Here is a 23,488-nt window from a genome sequence, read left to right on the forward strand (position 1 = left end):
ACTATATGACATTCTCCAGTGAATGTTTGAAACTGAAGGTATGTCATGAAATGGCTATGTCGATTATTTTTTATCTACATTGATTGAGGATATGGTATGGATAAGCTTCCATACATATTTCGCCAGTAAATGCATTGCCCCCCCCCCCCCCCCCCCCCCCCATCTGTAGCCTGCAAGGCAAACCTCTCACATTCCACTTTTCACATTCACCTGTTACATTATTCCATGTCTGTTTTTTGTGTAGCAACAACAGCAAAACATTACTCTCTGACAAGAGTAACAAATACCTTCAAAGTAAATCATGCAAACAATTTAAAGAAGAATACCTCTCTCACTCTCTTCAAAATAATTCAGACCAGAGAGTTGAAATCATGATGGGAATTGATTGTGGCACTGTCCCACTTCGCTAGGTCTCCTTTCTCAGTCTCATCATTTTTTGATAGAAACATAGGCTTTTAGATAATACTCAGATTGTGCTGGTGCCTTTGTTGCTCCTTTACATACAGAAGAATACTACGTAAAAACACATGATTATCACAGAACACTTTCAGGACGTTTAAATACAGGGAATGTATAATATCAACTCTGTATGTTTATTTTATGCATATTCACCAGGATATATTGTAAAAGTACATATACTGTATAATGTATGATACAATATAAGCTTAATATAGTAGCTGGCAGGTTATTATAAAACGTCTGCCATAAGTTTACTATGAATATGAATAAAATACTTCTTATATTCTTGATATTTCATCGTACAATGACGCTTACAACAGTACACAAGAGGAAGAGGAGCATGTCCGACAGACTATTGTAAAATACTGTAAAAATATATATAAAAAAACAAGAACATTCAGGGTCTGCCTGGTGAGTGTTATATAGGTCTTATAAACAAGTGCCCTATACATATACACATAGATTAAGGGAGTAACAGGGAGGACATGTCAGGGGGCAACAGGGAGGACAGGTCAGGGAGTAACAGGGAGGACAGGTCAGGGAGGACATGTCAGGGAGTAACAGGGAGGACAGGTTAGGGAGTAACATGGAGGACAGATCAGGGAGTAACATGGAGGGCAGGTCAGGGGATAATATGGAGGATAGGTCAGGGAGTAACATGGCGGACAGGTCAGGGAGTAACATGGAGGACAGGTCAGGGAGTAACCTGGAGGACAGGTCAGGGAGTAGCCTGGAGGACAGGTCAGGGAGTAACAGGGAGGACAGGTCAGGGAGTAACATGGAGGACAGGTCAGGGAGTAACAGGGAGGACAGGTCAGGGAGTAACCTGGAGGACAGGTCAGGAAGTAACCTGGAGGACAGGTCAGGGAGTAACCTGGAGGCCAGGTCAGGGAGTAACAAGGAGGACAGGTCAGGGAGTAACAAGGAGGACAGGTCAGGGAGTAACATGGAGGACAGGTCAGGGAGTAACATGGAGGACAGGTCAGGGAGTAACATGGAGGACAGGTCAGGGAGTAACATGGAGGACAGGTCAGGGAGTAACCTGGAGGACAGGTCAGGAAGTAACCTGGAGGACAGGTCAGGGAGGACAGGTCAGGGAGTAACCTGGAGGCCAGGTCAGGGAGTAACAAGGAGGACAGGTCAGGGAGTAACAAGGAGGACAGGTCAGGGAGTAACATGGAGGACAGGTCAGGGAGTAACATGGAGGACAGGTCAGGGAGTAACCTGGAGGACAGGTCAGGGAGTAACATGGAGGACAGGTCAGGGAGTAACCTGGAGGACAGGTCAGGGAGTAACCTGGAGGACAGGTCAGGGAAGACAGGTCAGGGAGTAACATGGAGGACAGGTCAGGGAGTAACCTGGAGGACAGGTCAGGGAGGACAGGTCAGGGAGTAACCTGGAGGACAGGTCAGGGAGTAACCTGGAGGACAGGTCAGGGAGGACAGGTCAGGGAGTAGCCTGGAGGACAGGTCAGGGAGTAACAGGGAGGACAGGTCAGGGAGTAACATGGAGGACAGGTCAGGGAGTAACAGGGAGGACAGGTCAGGGAGTAACCTGGAGGACAGGTCAGGGAGTAACCTGGAGGACAGGTCAGGGAGGACAGGTCAGGGAGTAACCTGGAGGCCAGGTCAGGGAGTAACAAGGAGGACAGGTCAGGGAGTAACAAGGAGGACAGGTCAGGGAGTAACATGGAGGACAGGTCAGGGAGTAACATGGAGGACAGGTCAGGGAGTAACATGGAGGACAGGTCAGGGAGTAACAAGGAGGACAGGTCAGGGAGTAACATGGAGGACAGGTCAGGGAGTAACAAGAAGGACAGGTCAGGGAGTAACATGGAGGACAGGTCAGGGAGTAACAGGGAGGACAGGTCAGGGAGTAACCTGGAGGACAGGTCAGGAAGTAACCTGGAGGACAGGTCAGGGAGGACAGGTCAGGGAGTAACCTGGAGGCCAGGTCAGGGAGTAACAAGGAGGACAGGTCAGGGAGTAACAAGGAGGACAGGTCAGGGAGTAACATGGAGGACAGGTCAGGGAGTAACATGGAGGACAGGTCAGGGAGTAACATGGAGGACAGGTCAGGGAGTAACATGGAGGACAGGTCAGGGAGTAACCTGGAGGACAGGTCAGGAAGTAACCTGGAGGACAGGTCAGGGAGGACAGGTCAGAGAGTAACCTGGAGGCCAGGTCAGGGAGTAACAAGGAGGACAGGTCAGGGAGTAACAAGGAGGACAGGTCAGGGAGTAACATGGAGGACAGGTCAGGGAGTAACATGGAGGACAGGTCAGGGAGTAACATGGAGGACAGGTCAGGGAGTAACCTGGAGGACAGGTCAGGGAGTAACCTGGAGGACAGGTCAGGGAAGACAGGTCAGGGAGTAACATGGAGGACAGGTCAGGGAGTAACCTGGAGGACAGGTCAGGGAGGACAGGTCAGGGAGTAACCTGGAGGACAGGTCAGGGAGTAACCTGGAGGACAGGTCAGGGAGGACAGGTCAGGGAGTAACAGGGAGGACAAGTCAGGGAGTAACATGGAGGACAGGTCAGGGAGTAACAGGGAGGACAGGTCAGGGAGTAACCTGGAGGACAGGTCAGGGAGTAACCTGGAGGACAGGTCAGGGAGGACAGGTCAGGGAGTAACCTGGAGGCCAGGTCAGGGAGTAACAAGGAGGACAGGTCAGGGAGTAACAAGGAGGACAGGTCAGGGAGTAACATGGAGGACAGGTCAGGGAGTAACATGGAGGACAGGTCAGGGAGTAACATGGAGGACAGGTCAGGGAGTAACATGGAGGACAGGTCAGGGAGTAACAAGGAGGACAGGTCAGGGAGTAACATGGAGGACAGGTCAGGGAGTAACAAGAAGGACAGGTCAGGGAGTAACATGGAGGACAGGTCAGGGAGTAACATAGAGGACAGGTCAGGGAGTAACAGGGAGGACAGGTCAGGGAGTAACATGGAGGACAGGTCAGGGAGTAACATGGAGGACAGATCAGGGAGTAACAGGGAGGACAGGTCAGGGAGTAACATGGAGGACAGGTCAGGGAGTAACATGGAGGACAGGTCAGGGAGTAACCTGGAGGACAGGTCAGGGAGTAACAGGGAGGACAGGTCAGGGAGTAACATGGAGGACAGGTCAGGGAGTAACATAGAGGACAGGTCAGGGAGTAACAGGGAGGACAGGTCAGGGAGTAACATGGAGTACAGGTCAGGGAGTAACAGGGAGGACAGGTCAGGGAGTAACATGGAGGACAGGTCAGGGAGTAACATAGAGGACAGGTCAGGGAGTAACATAGAGGACAGGTCAGGGAGTAACATAGAGGACAGGTCAGGGAGTAACAGGGAGGACATGTCAGGGAAGACAGGTCAGGGAGTAACATAGAGGACAGGTCAGGGAGTAACATAGAGGACAGGTCAGGGAGTAACATAGAGGACAGGTCAGGGAGTAACAGGGAGGACAGGTCAGGGAGTAACAGGGAGGACATGTCAATACAACAGTGTGAATAAAAATACAACACAACCCAAACAGTTGCTGCTCTCTTTTTTTTCCAGGAAGAAGAAAAAGGCATAAAAGAAAAAGCTGAGCTCAATGCAGACATGCTGAGAAAAAAACAAAGTTCAGCCCAGAGAAGTAAGAAAGAAGAACAGAAGCCCACCACAAGACAAAGCTAAAGCAACTGGCTAGGTAGGAGTAGTATCAACTGTTATTAAATGGGCACTCTGCGATTCAACAATACAAAGCATCCACCCTGCCACTGATTTGGTAAACAGCTGAGGGATGGGGCTGGAGAAATGTAACCCCTCTAACATCCATGGACAGCGCTATGGATACAAGGACTAACCATCAATGATATCAGAAACGTAGTTTTAGCCATGTTTTGTGGAGATTCTGTTTTTGTTTACAATTACACTTTTTACAAACAAAGGAGTAAAACAAGTTTATATTTGGGGTTCTGATGGGGTACAACAGTTGAACTAAGCTCATGAGGCATATATACTGTACGTTATATTATTCAAGAGTCAATGGGTATATATCAATCGCAGAGTGCCCCTTTAAGAAAAAGGAAAGAAACCATGGGTCTCTCTTGCTGAGAGGATGATGCAGTACAACTAAGCAATAAGGCACAAGGGGGTGTGGTATATGGCCAATATACCTCGGCTAAGGGCTGTTCTTATGCACGACGCATCCCCCGAGCTGCCTTATTGCTATTATAAACAGGTTACCAACGTAATTAGAGCAGTGAAAAATAAATGTTTTGTCATACTCAGTGGTATACGGTCTGATATACCACAGCTGTCGGCCAATCAGCATTCAGGGCTCGAACCACCCAGTTTATAATGAAATGTCTCAAATGACATCCGTCACTCTGACAACCCATTTGGGAGATAGGATAGAGATGGGAGCCACAGTTACCCCCTCTCTGAGAGGGGAGAAGACTGAGAATGTGTAGAGAGTGGAGTGTCTGAAGTCATGAGAGCTCAGTCTCTCCTCTGCCCTCGCCCTGATTCGGGCCAGGAGGAAGAGTTGCAACTGAACCTCCATTGCTGATCCTGATGCATAGTGCACTGCCATTACGGATCCACTAGAGCCACCTTGTTGCTGCCATATTTGCCCCAAAGAAAAGTTCAGGAACTGCAAGTACCCTAGTGTTTAGGCTCCCTCATGGAATGTGGACACACCCTGATGTTGTGGAAAAAATGGAACTGCAATGAGTCTAGGGTCTAGCTCCTCTTACTGCAGTATTACAGTACTGTAACACATGTTGAAATCAACAGAACAGTCATTGGAGACTTAAGGTGTCAAACATGTAAACATGTTTGGTCCCAAATCAGAAAAAACAACGTCAAGAAAAAAGGTTGGTAGAGGGGTTTGTGAGAGAGGTGACCTCAAAGAATTAGAAGGAAAGGATGCTGGATGGGAGTCCCTGTACGGCGGAGCTACCGCTTACAGGAGGACCCTCTGTCTTACCGTATGGTATAGGACAGTCTATTAGTGTATCCAGAAAGCCTTCTCTCAAATACTTTCTGTCCAAGCTCCGTGACCTCTCCAATGCTCCTCCCTTCCTCATGTCCCAACACACCGCTGGCATTGGCCATATGACCTGCACCTCTGCACCTCCTCTACTGGCTGAGGAGATCAGGGGTGCTGGATGGGGGCTCCATGGGAGGGGAGGGGGGGGGGGGGGGCGTGGTGTATACAGTAAACTCTCACCCGCTCCTTTTCAAGCTCCTATAACCCCCCCTCACGCGGATCTCAAATAACCTGCGCAGGGAGACAAGCCTGCCACGTCATCACCACCCAGCACCCCGCCCTGACTCACTTCTTGACGGCCTGGCGGTAGCTGTATCTCTGGCCCTCTGTGCGCTTGGAGCCTTTTCCTATACCGCTGCAGCCCACCGGCTCCTTGGTGCTGCTGCCCTGGGAGGCCTGGCTGGCCTGGCTGCTGTCCTGCAGTGTGGGGCTGGAGTGGGCGCGCTGCAGGCCATTGTCCTCCAGGATCTGGGCCTCGAATACGGACAAGTCATCCTCGCCGCAGCGGATCTTGGCCCGCAGTAGCATGGCGTAGGTACCATAGCGCGTTTTCTACATTACAGAAGAGGGAGGGGAGGGAGGCAGAGGGAGACAGAGGGAGAGAGAGAGAGAGAGGGAGAGGAAGAGGGGGGAAGGGAGAGAGAGAGAGAGGACTGAGAAAGTGAGCGAGGCAGAAATGCAGTGCTGCATAATTGCTTAACGCTTGACTTGATTCCAATTTCTTTCTTTTCTTTTCCTGTAGCCTTTGAAAAGTTCACACACTGTCGCCTCGGGCTCACCTCAAACTCCAGGTACTCGTCCCGCTGGCGGTACTCCTCCAGCTCACGGCCTTTGACCTTTCGGTCTGGAGGATACGAGCGCAGCTCAGCCAGTTCAGTGGAGATGGCCCGGAACCGAGCCTCATGGGACTGGACCTGCTCCTCCTGTAAGCACAGATACTTAGGGTCAGAGTTCACCACCCAGGTCACCAGAGGGCCATGTATTCTCTCCCAGCACATGATCATCACTAGTTTGACCTCTGTAGGTCTATACTTTATTTCTGAGATCATTGCGAGTTTTGTCCTTTAATCATCCTTGTGGACATTTAAAATAATAGCATTTATTCATTCATTTTGAAGAGTGCCTTCAGGGATGTTTTCAATTATGGTAGTGATGTGGTATGGTAAATGTGATTGGTGATATGAGTACATGGTACGGGGCGGGTACCTGTGACAGTTTGGAGGTGGAGCCTGGCAGCAGCGGTCGGGAAAATTTCTTCTGTGAACCAATGGCTGCAGGGAAGGGTGGTGCTGAGAACATGGCTGATACCGTGTTGATGCGCGTGATCCACGACTGCATTTGCTCTGCGTTTCTATGGAGGACAAAACACACACACACACAGAGTTTATGAGATCTTGTTGTACAAACACACGCACGCACACAAGCTTACACACCACACCCCACACATATCAATCCCTACTGCATAGAGCTAAACTAAGCCATCATAGTGATTATCATCACAGCTGCTGTATTGAAAAACGCTGCTTTGCTGTTGAGAAATAAATCATTGAGGGGCCAATTAATAGATGTTATCTACTAACGGGCCATTAGAGACCCCAGAGAGTAATCAGATTGAATCAGACGGTTTTGTCACAGCTACCTGGACACTGGCTGAGAAATGAAAGAGAGGACGAGAGGGTGGGAGGGAGGGAGAGAGGAAGAGAGAGAGAGATAGGGAGCGAGAGAGAGAGGGGGGAGAAACAGAGGAAGAGAGAGAGGGTGAAAAAAAGAGGGTGAGAGAGGCAGGAAAGGAGAGGGGGGGAGGGAAAGGAAGTTAAGTGAGAGAGAGGGAGGGAGAGAAAGGAAGGAAAGTGAGATGGAGCGAGAGAGGAAGGTATCTGGGACAGGCTGCAACTGGAGCAGAGCTGGTCCTCCTGGGCGACTGGAACATGTGGCCACATCATGTGCCTCTGCATTCTTGATTTACACCCCCCTCCTCCTCACTCACAGACAGACAGACAGACAGACAGACAGACAGACAGACAGACAGACAGACACACACACGCACACACACACACGCACACTCAGCAGGAGGTAGTAACAGCCATGACTGCCTCAAGACAGCTAGTGGGCAAACAAGGAGACAAGAGGAGGGGGGAGCCCTTTCAAAGTCAAGATCAGGTTTATTGACCGAGGCAGATGTTAACTGAATGGCGCATCGGTCTAAGGCAATGCATCTCAGTGCCAGAAGCGTCACTACAGACACCCTGGTTCGATTCCAGGCTGTATCACAACCGGCAGTGATTGGAAGTCCCATAGGGCGGTGCACAATTGGCCCAGCGTCGTCCATGTTTGGCCGGTGTAAGAGTCATTGTAAATAAGAATTTGTTCTTAACTGACTTGCCTAGTTAAATAAAAGTTAAATAAAATAAACAAATAATAAAAAGAAAAACCAGGGCAGATGTTAACAGAGGGCAGATGTTAACAGAGGGCAGATGTTAACCAGGGCAGATGTTAACAGAGGGCAGATGTTAACAGAGGGCAGATGTTAACAGAGGGCAGATGTTAACCAGGGCAGATGTTAACAGAGGGCAGATGTTAACAGAGGGCAGATGTTAACCAGGGCAGATGTTAACAGAGGGCAGATGTTAACAGAGGGCAGATGTTAACCAGGGCAGATGTTAACCAGGGCAGATGTTAACAGAGGGCAGATGTTAACCAGGGCAGATGTTAACAGAGGGCAGATGTTAACCAGGGCAGATGTTAACCAGGGCAGATGTTAACCAGGGCAGATAATAACAGAGGGCAGATGTTAACCAGGGCAGATGTTAACCAGGGCAGATGTTAACCAGGGCAGATGTTAACAGAGGGCAGATGTTAACCAGGGCAGATGTTAACCGAGGGCAGATGTTAACCAGGGCAGATGTTAACAGAGGGCAGATGTTAACAGAGGGCAGATGTTAACCAGGGCAGATGTTAACAGAGGGCAGATGTTAACCAGGGCAGATGTTAACAGAGGGCAGATGTTAACCAGGGCAGATGTTAACAGAGGGCAGATGTTAACAGAGGGCAGATGTTAACAGAGGGCAGATGTTAACCAGGGCAGATGTTAACCAGGGCAGATGTTAACAGAGGGCAGATGTTAACCAGGGCAGACGTTAACAGAGGGCAGATGTTAACAGAGGGCAGATGTTAACCAGGGCAGATGTTAACCGAGGGCAGATGTTAACCAGGGCAGATGTTAACAGAGGGCAGATGTTAACAGAGGGCAGATGTTAACCAGGGCAGATGTTAACAGAGGGCAGATGTTAACCAGGGCAGATGTTAACAGAGGGCAGATGTTAACAGAGGGCAGATGTTAACCAGGGAAGACGTTAACAGAGGGCAGATGTTAACCAGGGCAGATGTTAACAGAGGGCAGATGTTAACCAGGGCAGATGTTAACCAGGGCAGATGTTAACAGAGGGCAGATGTTAACAGAGGGCAGATGTTAACCAGGGCAGACGTTAACAGAGGGCAGATGTTAACCAGGGCAGATGTTAACAGAGGGCAGATGTTAACCAGGGCAGACGTTAACAGAGGGCAGATGTTAACCAGGGCAGATGTTAACCAGGGCAGATGTTAACAGAGGGCAGATGTTAACAGAGGGCAGATGTTAACCAGGGCAGATGTTAACCAGGGCAGATGTTAACAGAGGGCAGATGTTAACCAGGGCAGATGTTAACAGAGGGCAGATGTTAACCAGGGCAGATGTTAACCAGGGCAGATGTTAACAGAGGGCAGATGTTAACAGAGGGCAGATGTTAACAGAGGGCAGATGTTAACCAGGGCAGACGTTAACAGAGGGCAGATGTTAACCAGGGCAGATGTTAACAGAGGGCAGATGTTAACAGAGGGCAGATGTTAACCAGGGCAGATGTTAACCAGGGCAGATGTTAACAGAGGGCAGATGTTAACCAGGGCAGATGTTAACAGAGGGCAGATGTTAACCAGGGCAGACGTTAACAGAGGGCAGATGTTAACAGAGGGCAGATGTTAACCAGGGCAGATGTTAACAGAGGGCAGATGTTAACCAGGGCAGATGTTAACAGAGGGCAGATGTTAACCAGGGCAGATGTTAACAGAGGGCAGATGTTAACAGAAGGCAGATGTTAACAGAGGGCAGATGTTAACAGAGGGCAGATGTTTACAGAGGGCAAACGTTAACCGAGGGCAGATGTTAACCGAGGGCAAATGTTAACCGAGGGTAGATGTCCACCGAGGGCAAATGTTAACCGAGGGCAGATGTTAACCGAGGGCAGATGTTAACAGAGGGCAGATGTTAACAGAGGGCAGATGTTAAACGAGGGCAGATGTTAACCGAGGGCAGATGTTAACCGAGGGCAAATGTTAATCGAGGGCAAATGTTAACCGAGGGCAAATGTTAACAGAGGGCAGATGTTAACCGAGGACAGATATTAACCGAGGGCAGATGTTAACCGAGGGCAGATGTTAACACAGGGCAGATGTTAACAGAGGGCAGATGTGTTCTGTGCAGGGAGCAGTTGCAGGTTATGGCTCCAAGCCAAATAATAAACCATCTCGCATTCAATTTATAGTGTGTAACCTGAACTCGTGAAAGCAAGGGATGGCTCAATCTTACAGAGGAATGAGAGAAGAAGAGTGAAGCGAGGGATGGGACTCACGGTGCCTGGAAGAGGTAGACCCTCCAGTCGGCGGTGCGGAGGTAGAACACATTGGGTCTCTTGCTGTAGTCAGCAGCCCTCATGGCCAGAGAGTGGTGGATGGACACGGCGTTCTTCAGATCCTCATCTGACAGCTGTTTATCTGGCCGGTACTCTCCCTGCATGGTCAAACAATGACAATCATCATAAAGTGTGATTACATCCTGATATCATTATTGACCATCGCAGTAGTTCTGACCACAGCGTAGTGTATTCAACCCCCAGATGGGTCTTTGAGTACCAGTCATCTAATTGAGTTGTAATATGAGAATGTCCAGCATCAGTGAGTTGGCACTGGATGTTATGGTGTGAAATTCCAGCAATCAAAAAACACAGCAATTGATTGTAGCCCTTTCCTGCAATCAAATGACCAAATCTCCCCCTAGTGGCCTCATGGATGGAATGTTATTACTATCTTTTATAAATTCATAATTAATAAACATTATTTTTAAAAACCTGCACATAATCCGGTGTTTCTATGTCAAACTGTTTTGTTATATTTCAGTCTTCTGTGATTTAATTCAAGTGTAATATTGGGATGCAAACTCAAATTTGAAAACATTTGTAGTCTATCTCTGACATGGTACAGGTGTCTTCTTTCGTTTAAGCCCATAACCATGTTTGTCAGGTGTATACTCTTTTTCAAAGTAGATTTGTTTAAGACTATCAAGAAACACTCTGTGTGACCCTGATTTAGCCCACGGCAGTAAAAGGTTAACTGAACCGTAGGTGATTGAATCAGGACAATCTAGAAGATAACTGTGTCCCGACCTCTCTTTTAGCAGGATGACTTGTTGATGGGATGTTACAGAACAAACCATACTAAGGAAATGGGTATTTTTGACACCCGAGTAGGTGCCTTGCCTCTGCCCAACTCAGACATGACCGTTGGACCAGAGACCACTACCAATAGACATACAGTAGATACATCATTGGCACAGCTGGGTCGCCATGGGACCGCCTCTGGTTGGGACCCTTGCTTCTGTTCAAAGTGGCCGAGTTACACACAAGTCCAAGAAGCTGGCAGGGCTGCCCGTAGCAAAGGCCAGGACCACTGGTCCAAATGGGTATAGACGGCAATGCCAGGTCTGCAGTCTGAAGGCACTGAACCAAGGACTCAACCTTTACGCATTACCTCATACTGACAATATCAACACCCAACAGAGTATGGAAAGTCATCCGGATGGCTGGAGAGGGAGATCTGTATTTCAGTGTGTGTCAATCAAAGATGGGTATACTTCCAGGTGTATCACAACTGTTATTGTGTATGAGCACGTAACAAAGTAGGATCATCTTAGCAGTCTTTTTAGACTTACATTCTCTGGAACATTTGGGGGTTTTCATTGGTGCAAACACATACATAATGTCACTGAATACGAATATGTAAAAAGTGAGTTGACTGAGCAGGCATTTATAGACTTTTCAGAGTTTCGGGACAGTGAATGTGTTGCGAGCTCATAAAGTGAGACAGAAGTGACAGAAGTGTAGTCACACCTGCTCACCTTCTGCAGGTAGAGAATCAGCCCCTTCAGAATGCCATAGAACGTCTTCCATCCTCTCTTCCCACGCGGTGCTGAGATCAGGAGAATAGTTTGGTCAAAACATAGTAGGTCCCCTTCAAATGTCCATACTACCTTCACACCTATACATACTCAATACATTGCTTCATACTAAGTGGTAGGCAAGTATGGATGTTGGAACAGAGCCACCAAACTCTCATTGTTCCAAAGAAAGTTATACAATTTACTGTATGTGGACCACAATTGGTACGCTGTAGATAAAAAAACAGCATGGGGCTAAATGATTAATAATGATAATAATAACAGTAAAAAGAATGGGAGTTATATAGCGCGTTTCAAGGACTCAAAGTCACTTTACAAATGTAGAAATGAAAACAAAACAAAAAAATAGCAGTCAAAACAAAACAAAAGTGTGAATATAAAGAGGCGTGGGCTTAACAAATAAACAGCGATGAGGATAAGGAGGGAATAAAACACATACTATGAGGAATTAGGGGGGGGGGGGGGGGGTCAATGGGGGTTCAGACCAATAAGCTATAAATGTACAATATATCTATGGTTTTGACACGTACTTCTCTTGCCATCTGAGTCGGCGTGCACCTTGCGCACCAGGAAGCCATTCTTGTACAGCAGGGCTCCCGAGGGCTGGGCCATGGTCACTAGGTGTTTCTCACCGCTGGCCATGCTCTTCATGTGTTTAGAGGTGGAGTCAGCCTGGTTGGTGTCCCCCAGCTCCGAGAAAGACTTCCGCATCTCTTCCTCATCGCTATGGCGACAACAAACAGAAGGATGAGCAACCTGGTTGCTGTTTTACCACGCCTCATTAGCAACAGGTCAACCAATCACCTTTCAACCAATCATTTTCCAGCTGTCTCCCTCTGTGACTGTCCATTATTAGACAGAGATGAGAAAGAGTAGTTTCAATGGCCGAACACATACAGTTGAAGTCGGAAGTTTACATGCACTTAGGTTGGAGTCATTAACACTTGTTTTTCAACCAATCCACAAATTTCGTGTTAACAAACTATAGTTTTGGTCAGTTAGGACATCTACTTTGTGTATGACACAGGTCATTTTTCCAACAATTGTTTACAGACAGATTATTTCACTTATAATTCACTGTATGACAATTCCAGTGGGTCAGAAGTTTACATACACTAAGCTGACGGTGCGTTTAAACAGCTTTGAAAATTCCAGAAAATGCTGTCATGGCTTTAGAAGCTTCTGATAGGATAATTGACATAATTTGAGTCAATTGGAGGAGTACCTGTGGATGTATTTCAAACTCAGTGCCTCTTTTCTTGACATCATGGGAAAATCAAAAGAAATCAGCCAAGACCTCAGAAAATAAATTGTAGGCCTCCACAAGTCTGGTTCATCATTAGGAACAATTTCCAAACACCTGAAGATACCACGTTCATCTGTACAAACAATAGTACGCAAGTATAAACACCATGGGACCATGCAGCCATCATACCGCTCAGGAAGGAGACGCGTTCCGTCGCCTAGAGATTAACGTACTTTGGTGCGAAAATTGCAAATCAATCCCAGAACAACAGCAAAGGACCATGTGAAGAGGCTGGAGGAAACAGGTAAAAAAGTATCTATATCCACAGCATAATGAGTCCAAAATTGACATCACCTGAAAGGCCGCTCAGCAAGGAAGAAGCAACTGCTCCAAAACCACCATAAAAAAGCCAGACTACGGTTTGCAACTGCATATGGGGACAAAGATGGTACTTTTTGGAGAAATGTCCTCTGGTCTGATGAAACAAAAATAGAACTGTTTGGCCATAATGACCATCGTTATGTTTGGAGGGAAAAGGGGGAGGCTTGCAAGCCGAAGAACACCATCCCAACCGTGAAGCACAGGGATGGCAGCATCATGTTGTGGGGGTGCCTTGCTGCAGAAGGGACTGGTGCACTTCACAAAATAGATGGCATCATGGGGAAAGGAAATTATGTGGATATATTGAAGCAACATCTCAAGACTTAAAGCTTGGTCACAAATGGGTCTTCCAAATGGACAATGACCCCAAGCATACTTCCAAAGTTGTGGCAAAATGGCTTAAGGACAACAAAGTCAAGGTATTGGAGTGGCCATCACAAAGCCCCGACCTCAATCCTAGAGAAAATGTGTGGGCAGAACTGAAAAAGTGTGTGCGAGCAAGGAGGCCTACAAACCTGACTCAGTTACACCAGCTCTGTCAGGAGGAATGGACCAAAATTCACCCAACTTATTGTGGGAAGCTTGTGGAAGGCTACCCAAAATGTTTGCCCCATGTTAAACAATTTAAAGGCAATGCTACCAAATACTAATTGAGTGTATGTAAACTTCTCACTCACTGGGAATGTGATGAAAGAAAGAAAAACTGAAATAAATAATTCTCTCTCCTATTATTCTGACATTTCACATTCTTAAAAGAAAGTGGTCGTCTTAACTGACCTAATACAATTATTTTTTTACTAGGAGTAAATGTCAGGAATTGTGAAAAACTGAGTTTAAATGTAAAAACTCCTTCACTGGTTATATTGTGCTTTTTGTCATCTACCAAAAACACCGAAGTGAATTTTGTGGGCATAGCCTTGGTTATATAACATTTATACAAAGCACAAGTCTTCCTAGGGGGAACCTGAGTGAATAAAAGTGTTTCTTCTTCTTCAAAGCCTTAATTCAGTGTCTTTCCCGTTCCCTCTGTCCTTCCCTCCTCGACCATGTCGTTGTGATTCCCTCCTGGTCTCCAGAGAACCAGTCCACTCTCCTAGATCAAAACACACTGCAGTAGAAGAGCGACACGATCCATCGCGTGGCGGCCTTGAGGTGAAAAACGAGGGCATTCCGTTTCACTAGGGACTTCCTATTTTTGAGACTAATTTCAGACTTGTCACTGTTTTTTTCAGTTTTGTTTTTCCCCATTGATCAAGAGAGGAACTGCTCCAGAACTGTGAAAAGTCATAGTTTTCCCAAATGTGTAATTACCTCAAACAAAACAAATAAATGGGCTACAATTGATGTGTTATTACAGAACTAGAAAATGTCGGTGTGTTTTAGTGCACGATGAAAATATAACTGTATCTTAGTATACAGTTGAGAGTAATTCTTATACCAATGGAGGCTGGTGGAGGGAGGGTGGCTTATTGTAATGGCTAAAATGTAATGATTGGAAAATGACCAAACACATCAAACACATGGTTTCCATTCCATTTGGTTTTCATGTGCTTGATGCCATTCCATGTGTTCCCTAACCATAATCCCTACCCTAACTGTAACTATAACCCTTTACTTAACTAACCCTACCCTTAACCATTTAAAATGTCAACTTCAATGGGATAGGGATGTCCCAAGGATCCCGGATAGCACGCTTCTTGAGGCAGGTTCAAATGATGATCACTCTAGTCCCACTCAAAATGAAGATACTGTACTTAGTATAAGCCATGTACACCACATGTCCCTTTACTGATATGATAATCCTACAACCATGGTTGGGGTGTTGTTAACATCTTTTTACATGTGGGATAATCTGGACCTGAGGCAGCAGTTAAGAGGATGACTCATGTTAAAAGCTAAACCTTTCTTATAATGTTTCCCAACACTAGTCAGTCAATCCACCCGAAATCAGTTTAAAACGAGGACTACACACTTGTTACCTCACCATGTGTAAAAGTTCACATTTAAAATAGACAAGCAAACCACCATCAAAATGGCTTCTCTTGTAACCCTTTAAGAGTATGAAATGAGTAACCAGCCGTATATAACAACAGTTAGCTCTACACGAGAGAGAGCATGATGGATAGCTAGTGAGAGCTGATGAGCATGTGTCTCAGAATTCTAGCCTGTTGCCTGGTAACTGCTGGTCTGTGTGAATCCCACTCTACACTGAGTCAAAATAAAAGGGAGAGAGAGAGAGAGAGAGAGAGAGAGAGAGAGAGAGAGAGAGAGAGCGGGGAGAGAGAGAGCGGGGAGAGAGAGAGCGGGGAGATGGACGGAAATGAGGGAGCGAGGGAGCTAAAGAGAGGAGAGAAAACAAAAGCCTAGAAACACAAAGCTGAGATGAGCCATGTCCAATCAATTGAATTTACCACAGATGGACTCCAATCAAGTTGTAGAAACATCAAGGATGATCATTGGAAACAGGATGCACCTGAGCTCAATTTCGAGTCTCATAGCAAAGAGTCTGAATACTTCTGTAAAAAAGGTATTTCTGTTTTGTATTTGTAATACATTTGCAAAAATGTAAAAAAAAAAAACTATTTTCACTTTGTCTTTATGGGGTATTGTATGTAGATTGATGAGGAAAACATTTTATTTCATACATTTTAGAATAAGGCTGTAACGTGAATACTTTCCGAATGCAATATATATTGAACAAAAAAATGAACACAACATACAACAATTTCAATGATTTTACTGAATTACAGCTCATATAAGGAAATCAGTCAATTGAGGAGCCATAATAAAGAGTAGAGGAGAGGCGGATGGGGTTGTGGTGCGGAGGAGGAAGAGAGTGAACAGGTTGATTAGGTGTAGGTTTATTTGAACATCTTGCAGAAACATACGTACATCAAATATGATGTCATAACATAAAACACAAGTTTCCAAATAACACAGTGGCCGTGATTCTTCAATGGAAGAAGTTTGGAACCACCAAGACTCTTCCTAGAGCTGGCCGCCCGGCTAAACTGAGCAATCGAGGTAGAAGGGCCTTGATCAGGGAGGTGACCAAAAACTCTGACAGAGCTCCAGAGTTCCTCTATGGAGATGGGAGAACCTTCCAGAAGGACAACCATCTCTGCAGCACTCCACCAATCAGGCCTTTATGGTAGAATGGCCAGACGGAAGCCACTCCTCAGTAAAGGGCACATGACAGCCCACTTTTTCCAAAAGGAACCTGAAGGACTCAGACCATGAGAAACAAGATTCTCTGGTCTGATGAAACCAAGATTGAACTGTTCAGCCTGAATACCAAGTGTCACGCCTGCAAAAAACCTGGCACAATCCCTACGGTGAAGCATGGTGGTGGCAGCATCATGCTATGGGGAGTTATTTCAGCGGCAGGGACAGGGAGACTAGTCAGGAAAGAGGGAAAGATGAACGGAGCAAAGTACAGAGAGATCCTTGATGAAAACCTGCTTCACACTAACAAAATGTGGAAAAAGTCAAGGGGTAATACTTTCTAGTTTTTTCTATGACATGCACTGTCAACTGTTTGACCTTATATAGACAGGTGTGTGCCTTTCCAAACCACGTCCAATTAATTGAATTTACCACAGGTGGACTCCAATCAAGTTGTAGAAACATCAAGGAGGATCAATGGAAACAGGATGCACCTGAGCTCAATTTCGAGTCTCATAGCAAAGGGTCTGAATACTTCTGTAAAAAAGGTATTTCTGTTTTGTATTTGTAATACATTTGCAAAAATGTTTAAAAAAAAACTGTTTTCACTTTGTCTTTATGGGGTATTGTATGTAGATTGATGAGGAAAACATTTTATTTCATACATTTTAGAATAAGGCTGTAACGTAACAACATGTTTAAAAAGGGAAGGGGTCTGAATACTTTCCGAATGCATTGTATACTGAACAAAAATATAAACACAACATGTAAAGTGTGGGTCCCATATTTCAATAAAAATAAAAGATCAGAAATGTTCCATTTGCACAAAAAGCTTATTTCTCTCATATTTTCTGTACAAATTTGATTGCATCCCTGATAGTGAGTATTTCTTCTTTGCCAAGATAATCCATCCACCTGACAGGTGTGGCATATCAAGAAGCTGATTAAACAGCATGATCATTACACAGGTGCAACTTGTGCTGGGGGAAATAAAAGGCCACTATAAAATGTGCAGTTTTGTCACACAACACAATGCCACAGATATCTCAAGTTTTGAGGGAGCGTGCAATTGGTATGCTGACCGCAGGAATGTCCACCAGAGCGGTTGCCAGATATTTAACTGTTAATTTCTCTACCATAAGATGCCTCCAAGGTCGTTTTAGAGAATTTGGCAGTACGTCCAACCAGCCTCAAAACCACGCCAGCCCAGGACCTACCTGCAGGATCGTCTGAGACCAGCCACCCAGACAGCTGATGAAACTAAGGAGTATTTCTATTTGTGATTGGCTGGTCCTGGCTCCCCAGTGGGTGGGCTGTGCCTCTGCCCAGTAATGTGCAGTCCATAGATTAGGGGCTAATGAGTTCATTTCAATTGACTGACTGACTATGACTGACTATATGAACTGTAATTCAGTACAATTGTTGAAATTGTTGCATGTTGCATTCATATTTTTGTTCAGTATACAGTATTTATAATAACGTATAAAAAAAAACGTTTGTTTTTGTTGGACATAAGACTGTAACATCACCAGGAAATCAGCTCAAAGTTATTTTAATTTCTGAAATCTGTTCCCAAGTATCCCCACGCATAGATAGAGAGGCATATGTGATCATGTCCCAATATAATCAAGGTTTGAAATGATTCTGTTTTTGTCAAATACTATACTGTATGTGTTTGGGATTCTTGAGGTCAATTTGCAGTGTACCAAATATATATATCTGGCCCCCCGACCATCCGCTCAAGGAACAATTGGCCCACGGCTAAATGTAATTGGGGACCTCTACGATAGAGTATTGCCTTAAACTCCTTAGATTATGCGGTCTCTGTAGGGTAGAAACTAGTGCAGAGGATTTGTGTGGCCATGCAGGAGTCCTTTGAAGGTCTTGACTGTAGGTTCATCATGCCTGCTCTCCAGAGATGGGAGTGAGTTGCAGGGAGTGCCAATGACGCAGCAGATCCGTCTCTGAATGCCTTCTAAGTCCTTAGAGAGACACTTTGGAAGGCCAGGCCACACTGGCGAGGCATACTCCATGATTGGGACGAATGAAGGTCAAGTATATCTGCAGTAGGACTTCAGTTGGGAGGCCAGCTTGTCTTGCTTCACTTAGGTAGTAGATCCTGGGTTGAAGCTTTTTTTTTAGGATATACCGGACATGCTCGTCCCAGTACAGGTCAGCTGACACCATCACACCTATCAGTCAGAAAAACTGCAAACGCTCAACTGTGAGGCAGTTTACAGCAACCGCGGGTGGAAAAGCCTTGTCAGCCAGCAGCCCTTCTGAAGCTGATGAGCATATCCTTAGTTTTCTTTTCATTCACATACAGGCAGTTGGTTTTTCCCCACTCAGCCACTGCATTGACGGCGGCTTGTGTTTGGCCAGGTAGATCGCCAGGAAACAATTCTATGAGTGTGAGGTCATCAGCACACTTGAAAGGATGGATTCTGATTGGAAGGCTGGAGTCTAGGGTGTTCATGCATAGCACAAACAGTAGGGGAGAGAGCACACCACCCTGGGGAACTCCAGCTGGGACTGGCTGTGAGTTGGAATGGTATGTTCCCCACCTCACCATCTGCTTGCGGTTATCCAGGTAGCTCTTGAGGTCTGAGGCTGGGGATGTGTGAAGACATTGCTGCACAGCAAGCTAACGGTAACATGCATTTTTATACAAAAGTATGTGAACACCCCTTCAAATGAGTGGATTTTATCTATTTCAGCCACACCCGTTGCTGAGAGGTGTATAAAATCGAGCACACAGCCATGCAATCTCCATAGACAAACATTGGCAGTAGAATGGCCCATACCGAAGAGCTCAGTGACTTTCAACGCGGCACCGTCATAGGATCCCACCTTTCCAACAAGTCAGTCAGTCCATCAAATGTCTGCCCTGGCAGATCTTCCCCGGTCAACTGTAAGTGCTGTTAGTGTTAAGTGGAAATATCTAGGAGCAACAACGGCTCAGCCGCCACACAACGAACAGGACCGCTGAGTGCTGAAACGCGTAGCGCGTAAAAATTGTCTGTCCTCACTACCGAGTTCCAAACTGCCTCTGGAAGCAACGTCAGCACAAGAACTGTTTGTCGGGAGCTTCAGGAAATGGGTTTTCATGGCCGAGCAGCTGCACACAAGCCTAAGATCACCATGTGCAATGCCAAACGTCGGCTGGTGTGGTATAAAGCTCATCGCCAATAAACTCTGGAGCAGTGGAAACGCGTTCTCTGGAGTGATGAATCACGGTTCACCATCTGGCAGTCCGACGGACAAATATTAGTTTTGCGGATACCAGGAGAATGCTACCTGCTCCAACGCATAGTGCTAATTGTAAAGTTTGGTGGAGGAGGAATAATGGTCAGGGGCTATTTTTCATGGTTCCGGCTAGGCCCCTTAGTTCCAGTGAATGGAAATCTTAACGCTACAACATACAATTACATTCTAGACGATTCTGTGCTTCTAACAGTTTGGGGAAGGCCCTTTCCTGTTTCGGCATGACAATGCCCCCGTGCACAAAGCGAGGTCTGTACAGAATTGTTTGTCAAGATCGGTGTAGAAGAAGTTGATTGGGCTACACAGAGCCCTGAACTGAACCCCATCAAACACCTTTGGGATGAATTGTAAGACCGACTGCGAGCCAGGCCTAATCGTTCAACATCAGTGCCTGACCTCACTAAAGCTCTTGTGGCTGATTGGAAGCAAGTCCCCACAGCAATGTTCCAACATCTAGTGGAAAGCCTTCCCAGAAGAACAGAGGCTGTTATAGCAGCAAAGGGGGGACCAACTCCATATTAATGCCCCATGATTTTGGAATGAGATGTTCGACAAGCAGGTGTCCACATACTTTTGGTCATGTGGTGTAACACAATAGTCTTGTCATACCTGTGACACTTCCCATTAAAACACATATGACACCTGTTACTGACTGTATACAGTTGTGGCCATGTGAAATATGTATACTGTGAATAGGGCACCTGATGCAGAGCAGAAGTGATCACAACACCTGACGTAGATTACCGTGATGGTAGAAAGCATTTCAGCCATGATATCCGAATAATCCTTATCGTAACCAAAATCTATGAAAAACATCATCATGCAAATGAGGTACGTAGCTTTAGGTACATGGTCCCTTATAAACAAATGAATAAATACATCATTGAAACGGGACTGGTATATTGGTATTATTATGATTTTTCAGATGACTGGTGGTGTCTATTTTGTAATGCCAGTGAAATAGGTTCTTCTTATCTCTTTTTCTAACAGGCGATAGACGCTAGCAGGAGAGGAGACAATGGAAGACAGGATGATTAGAGCCAATAATGGAGGAGAGCAAGATTAGGAGAATAGAAGGAATAATAGAGCAGATGGGTCTCTCTCTCTCTCTCTTTCTCTCTCTCTCTCTCTTTCTCTCTCTCTCTCTCTCGCTCTCTCTCTCTCTCTGTATAGATGTGTCTAAAAATGACTAGTCTATCCTCAGCCTCTTGTCCCCAGCATCATGGCCATGTATTTTAATTGGGTGTCTGTTTCTGTGGAGATGTTTGAACTGGATTGCCTCTCTCTCTGTGGATCTGTTCCCAGACCTGTTCCTCTGACCACCTTTCAGTCAGCTGCTCTGGGAGTGCTGCTATTTTTGGGAAGTTAGTGGGAGGCTGTGGTCACACCTTTGTACAGGATGCAATGTGGACCCTTTTATTGGAATGATAGGTGTGTGTGTGTGTGTGTGTGTGTGTGTGTGTGTGTGTGTGTGTGTGTGTGTGTCGTCAGAAGTGTGTGATTGTGCTTGCACCAGAACACAGAGGCAAGAGCAGAACGGTCGCTATGTAGCTGTAGCCATGGTGCTGTAACTATGGCAACAAAGCTTGGAAAGCCAGAGACTTAATTGGCATCTCTGAAGCACAGTGAGCTGAGATCCAGAATAGCAACCCTTGACACACAAATGTTTCCATCACAACCTGACAACATGCACGTCATTAATAAGGATGCTATCGAATCAACCAATACTCTTCACTATCCAAACACTATGTGTGTGTATGGATTCTAGGTGAACTGTGTGTGTGTGTGTGTGTGTGTGTGTGTGTGTGTGTGTGTGTGTGTGTGTGTGTGTCAGAACATACACTTAAATGCACAAATACTGTATATACTGTTGATAACAAGGCATTAAAGTGGAACTCACATTGTCCATTGAAGCTTCTCATTCTTGATTGAGTTGTACAGGGCCTGTGGAAGAAAAATCCATGAGACAATAACGACAAAATAGTACACAGATTCACCTGGGAGAAACAAATGGTTGAATCCATCAATCAATAAACTATTCAGTCAGAAAGCCAGTTAACCAATCAATCATTTGTCTCCTCCTTCCTTTCAAGAATCCTCTTTGGGGCAAACACGACCGTTGACCTAAACTCGTGCACCATTTCTATGTTATATTCTTCAAGAATCAATGGGTAGACATCCTTAATGTCTAAGTCCCAAAAATGGATGTAGCAACTGCTGATTGTCCCTTTAAGGGGAGTCTATGGAATAACACAGCAGGATTTGAAGAAAAAGGCTGCAGTTTCTGTGTGCACCCTCATTGACAAATACAACAGGCTTTTGGAGTCACCGCGTTTCGCTTCGCTTTCCTATTAATGTCCTGTGACAGCCAAGCCATTTAGACATTCCTATTCAAATCCAGCCCCTTTTAGTGACAATGGGATATGCTAGCGGAATATGATCTACCGTTTAGCACTGAGGTTCTGTGAAAGGAGTTTCGGGGAAGAGGAGTGCAGAGCTATCAGCCCCTGACGGTGAATTCAGATCAAGGCCCTAGAAGGGACTGACGGACAACTGTGACAGCTGACGTGATGGAGAGGACTCTAGCAGGAAGTACATCATCACCATGTCCCTCCCAGATCCTCTGAAGTCTGGGAAAATATACAATGGCATTTTCATAAGGAGATGGGACAAATGGCTGTACAAGGTAGTAGGTCTTATCTGCCATTGAAATCAGTTTGAGCTTATTTATTTTCAAATGTTGTATGATTGAGAAACTGATTCTGATGATATTCAATTCGATCGAGTTGATTGACAGTTTGTGTTGGTTTCCACTGACTGTTCTAGACATAATATTGAGGTGTGGTTTCTCAGTCAAACCCATTGAAATGAACAATGTGTTCGATGTAGTGTATCCATTCAAACTAATTTCCTACGTTTCCTATTATACAGGCACTAATTGAAATACGTCTGAATATTCATGAGCAGCCAGACCATTTGGATTTTAGGTTCTGGGCTCAAATGTCCCCTCGCTATGGAGACATACTGTATACAAATCGAGACTCAAACTGTGTTACGAGCTTCATGAATATTAGTATTCAGCCCATTTCAAAGTCTAATTTCAATGCACTCTCTTTTGTAGCACAAAAGTCTTCAACATATCAAATCTGGGGGTCAATTTGTGAACCCGAAAAACAGATGGATTGATCTACTGTTGCTAGTATCAACAGCAATTATAGCCATAGTGGCTCATTGAGAAATGTCATTAACTTGAGATTCATGGTCAAATTTGAGTCAATTATTGATTTCTACATATAGACGCTCAAATGTCATTGCTTGGAAAGACAACGCCATTGCTTGGAAAGACAGTACCGTGCAGTATCGAAGAGCCCTTACTGCTGCTCGATCATCCTATTGTGAAGATGAAGGTGGTAAATGACCTTTTAATGGCATCAGACCAAGGCTCCATCTGTCCTCGTGCTCCTAGACCTTAGTGCTGCTTTTGATACCATCGATCACCACATTCTTGTGGAGAGATTGGAAACCCAAATTGGTCTACACGGACAAGTTCTGGCCTGGTTTAGATCTTATCTGTCAGAAAGATATCAGTTTGTCTCTGTGAATGGTTTGTCCTCTGACAAATCAACTGTAAATTTCGGTGTTCCTCAAGGTTCCGTTTTAGGACCACTATTGTTTTCACTATAT

The 23,488-nt window shown here is 45.6% G+C and overlaps 1 protein-coding gene across 5 annotated transcripts in view; it reads right to left on the reverse strand.

The window, feature by feature from the left end:
- Positions 1–718: 718 nt before the first annotated feature.
- Positions 719–23,488, reverse strand: part of LOC110491528 (PH and SEC7 domain-containing protein 1) — a 67,124-nt gene continuing 44,354 nt past the window's right edge. For 2 of the 5 annotated variants that reach the window (XM_036946410.1, XM_036946411.1), the window contains 7 exons: positions 21,705–21,748; positions 12,279–12,472; positions 11,689–11,759; positions 10,148–10,305; positions 6,690–6,834; positions 6,263–6,406; positions 4,760–6,035 (listed from right to left, as the gene is read on the reverse strand). In XM_036946410.1, the coding sequence (XP_036802305.1) occupies positions 5,769–6,035; positions 6,263–6,406; positions 6,690–6,834; positions 10,148–10,305; positions 11,689–11,759; positions 12,279–12,472; positions 21,705–21,748 (1,023 nt within the window). In that variant the 3' untranslated portion in view covers positions 4,760–5,768. Of the gene's footprint in view, positions 1,502–1,707; positions 1,818–2,171; positions 2,570–3,479; positions 6,036–6,262; positions 6,407–6,689; positions 6,835–10,147; positions 10,306–11,688; positions 11,760–12,278; positions 12,473–21,704; positions 21,749–23,488 lie in introns of those variants that run through there. The other 3 variants (XM_036946407.1, XM_036946408.1, XM_036946406.1) reach the window with 3 other exon arrangements.

Source organism: Oncorhynchus mykiss, chromosome 16, assembly GCF_013265735.2.
Source record: "Oncorhynchus mykiss isolate Arlee chromosome 16, USDA_OmykA_1.1, whole genome shotgun sequence".
NCBI lineage: Eukaryota > Metazoa > Chordata > Actinopteri > Salmoniformes > Salmonidae > Oncorhynchus > Oncorhynchus mykiss.